The 2080-nt window shown below is 36.9% G+C and overlaps 1 protein-coding gene across 5 annotated transcripts in view; it reads left to right on the forward strand.

Moving 5' to 3' along the window:
* Positions 1–2080, forward strand: part of RAB28 (RAB28, member RAS oncogene family) — a 211587-nt gene that overhangs the window by 140078 nt on the left and 69429 nt on the right. The window contains exon 7 of one of the 5 annotated variants that reach the window (XM_069069736.1): positions 98–192. The exons of the other annotated variants lie outside the window; for them this stretch is intronic. Coding sequence (XP_068925837.1) covers positions 98–187 — 90 coding nt within the window. The 3' untranslated portion in view covers positions 188–192. The remainder of the gene's footprint in view (positions 1–97; positions 193–2080) is intronic. 5 annotated transcript variants of the gene reach the window in all.

Genomic DNA, 2080 nt, shown 5'->3' on the forward strand with positions numbered 1-2080 from the left:
CTCTCTCTCTCTCTCTCTCTCTCTCTCTCTCTCTCTCTCTCTCCCCCCTTTTTTTCATTCTTTTCCTTGTTTATCCATTGTGTACGGGATTTGACAGCATATTGTCAGGGCAGAAATAGTGAAGTATCCGGAAGAAGATAATCAACACTTCAACTCTACACAGAGTAAAATCTGTTCTTTACAGTAGTTCAGGTATTAATGGATAAATTATTGCAATGTGGGTGGTAAAGAAGGGTGGTAGAGATAATGAAACCCAAATATCTTATTGATACATATGACTTATTTCTATAATATTTTTTACCAACAGGAAGCCCTATATTAACTGAGAAAATTTTGCAGATCAATAACATACCAGCTTTGTTTTACGTTTAAAAAACTGGTCCTTTGTGAAAGGGCTTACAATTTAAATAAGGATTTATGGACAAATTAACAATGTTTCAAAACTATTTGGCTTTATGAATGCTTATTATATATTCAGTGAAGCAGTGTCTTGGTAATTCAGTTCTCAACACTTCTGGAACACCTTGATAATTGAGACAGCGATGGGATTTTTGGTTTTGGGAGGTTTTTTTGTTTGTTTTTGGTCTGAATTATCTTCAGATGGCTGTTTCTCCATGTAAATATAAAAGAAGGGATGAAAACATTTGAGAATGTTTTGGTTGAAGTTACCACTTAACAGTGAATATTGTAACACTACTTTATTGAATACTTTTTAAAAAGTTGCTTCCTTAAAATTGCGTGTGTATTTGTATTAGTGACTTTGCCATATCCTACCAGTAAGAAATTACTTGTAAGTAAATTAGGGATTTTTTTTTAAAAAAGGCTCATAGGTTCTGAGGGCAATGTAAGGCCACCACTTATTTGTGAAGCCTTTTACAGTTTACAAAGTACCTTCACAAACTTGAGCCTCTAAACTCTCACTAGTATACCCTCTGCCTGACATATGGACATATAAGCTTTAAGTATGGCATTTAAGGCAGGTAGTATCATCTCCATTTTACATTTGCACAGACTAAGCTTCAAATAACTTACTTGGATCCCCCAAAGTCACAGAGCTAGTAAGGAGCAGAAATGGAAAATGGGCCCCAGGATCCTGACCCTCAAGTTCAGTGCTTTTCCCACCACACCATGCTGCTTCTTAATTCAAAGCACATTAATTGGTGCCCAAGGGATTTGCATGTGTTAATACTCCAGACCTAGAATGGGAACCTTTTTTTTTGTGGACTAGAACAGTATCTTTATACATAGTATAGAGTGTGCTGCTTAATATCATTCAATACTTAAGAGGATCCATTATTTGGTGTGGGAACCTCCCTCTTTCAGTATGGGTTTCAGCCCCACTACTCCTTAGTAGATGGTTTTATCAGTTGCTGAGGCCAAAAAACTCATTCCCTTGGAGGTCAACCATCTGCCCAGTTTTTTAGTAAATACTTCTAAAATATATGAAGTCAAGTCTATGTGACCCAGATATGAGACTGCAATAGTTAGATTTTTTTTAATTGAAAGGTCCATTTCTCATCTAACATTCTATAATGGTGACTTTGACATCTGTCTTAAAACTGCAGGAATAGTGCTTCTAGGTCACATAGAAGCCTAACAATAGAGTATACATTGTGAACCAGACTGGATTGAATTTCCTAGTCTAGTTTGATTTGACTAATGTTAAAGAAATATGACAGAGCTCTCACCTAGTATCTTTCTGGCAGACATGATGTTAACTAATTAATAGAATATGGATCACATTAAGTACATGAAAGGAGGAAAAGGAGATATGTTAGATATATTTGCATGCAGTGTATCCTCAGTATTTGGGTTTAAGGCATGGCCCTTAAAAACAAATCTAACCGGTAAACCCCGTGATATCTTGTAAGGTTTCAACAATCAAAATTTATATTCCTTTGGGCAGAGCGTTTGTAAGTAAGGGTATGACTTCCTATGTGGACAGAGGGAGGACAGCTTCTGCTACCCACAGAGTAGTAGTTGGGACTGGCCAGTTCCAGTTTGTCAGTATTTCCTTCCTTCCTTCCTTCCTTCCTTCCTTCCTTCCTTCCTTCCTTCCTTCCTTCCTTCCTTCCTTCCA

This window comes from Petaurus breviceps, unplaced genomic scaffold (assembly GCF_028583685.1).
Source record: "Petaurus breviceps papuanus isolate PSGF00001 unplaced genomic scaffold, PetGlider_PUasm1.0 140, whole genome shotgun sequence".
NCBI lineage: Eukaryota > Metazoa > Chordata > Mammalia > Diprotodontia > Petauridae > Petaurus > Petaurus breviceps.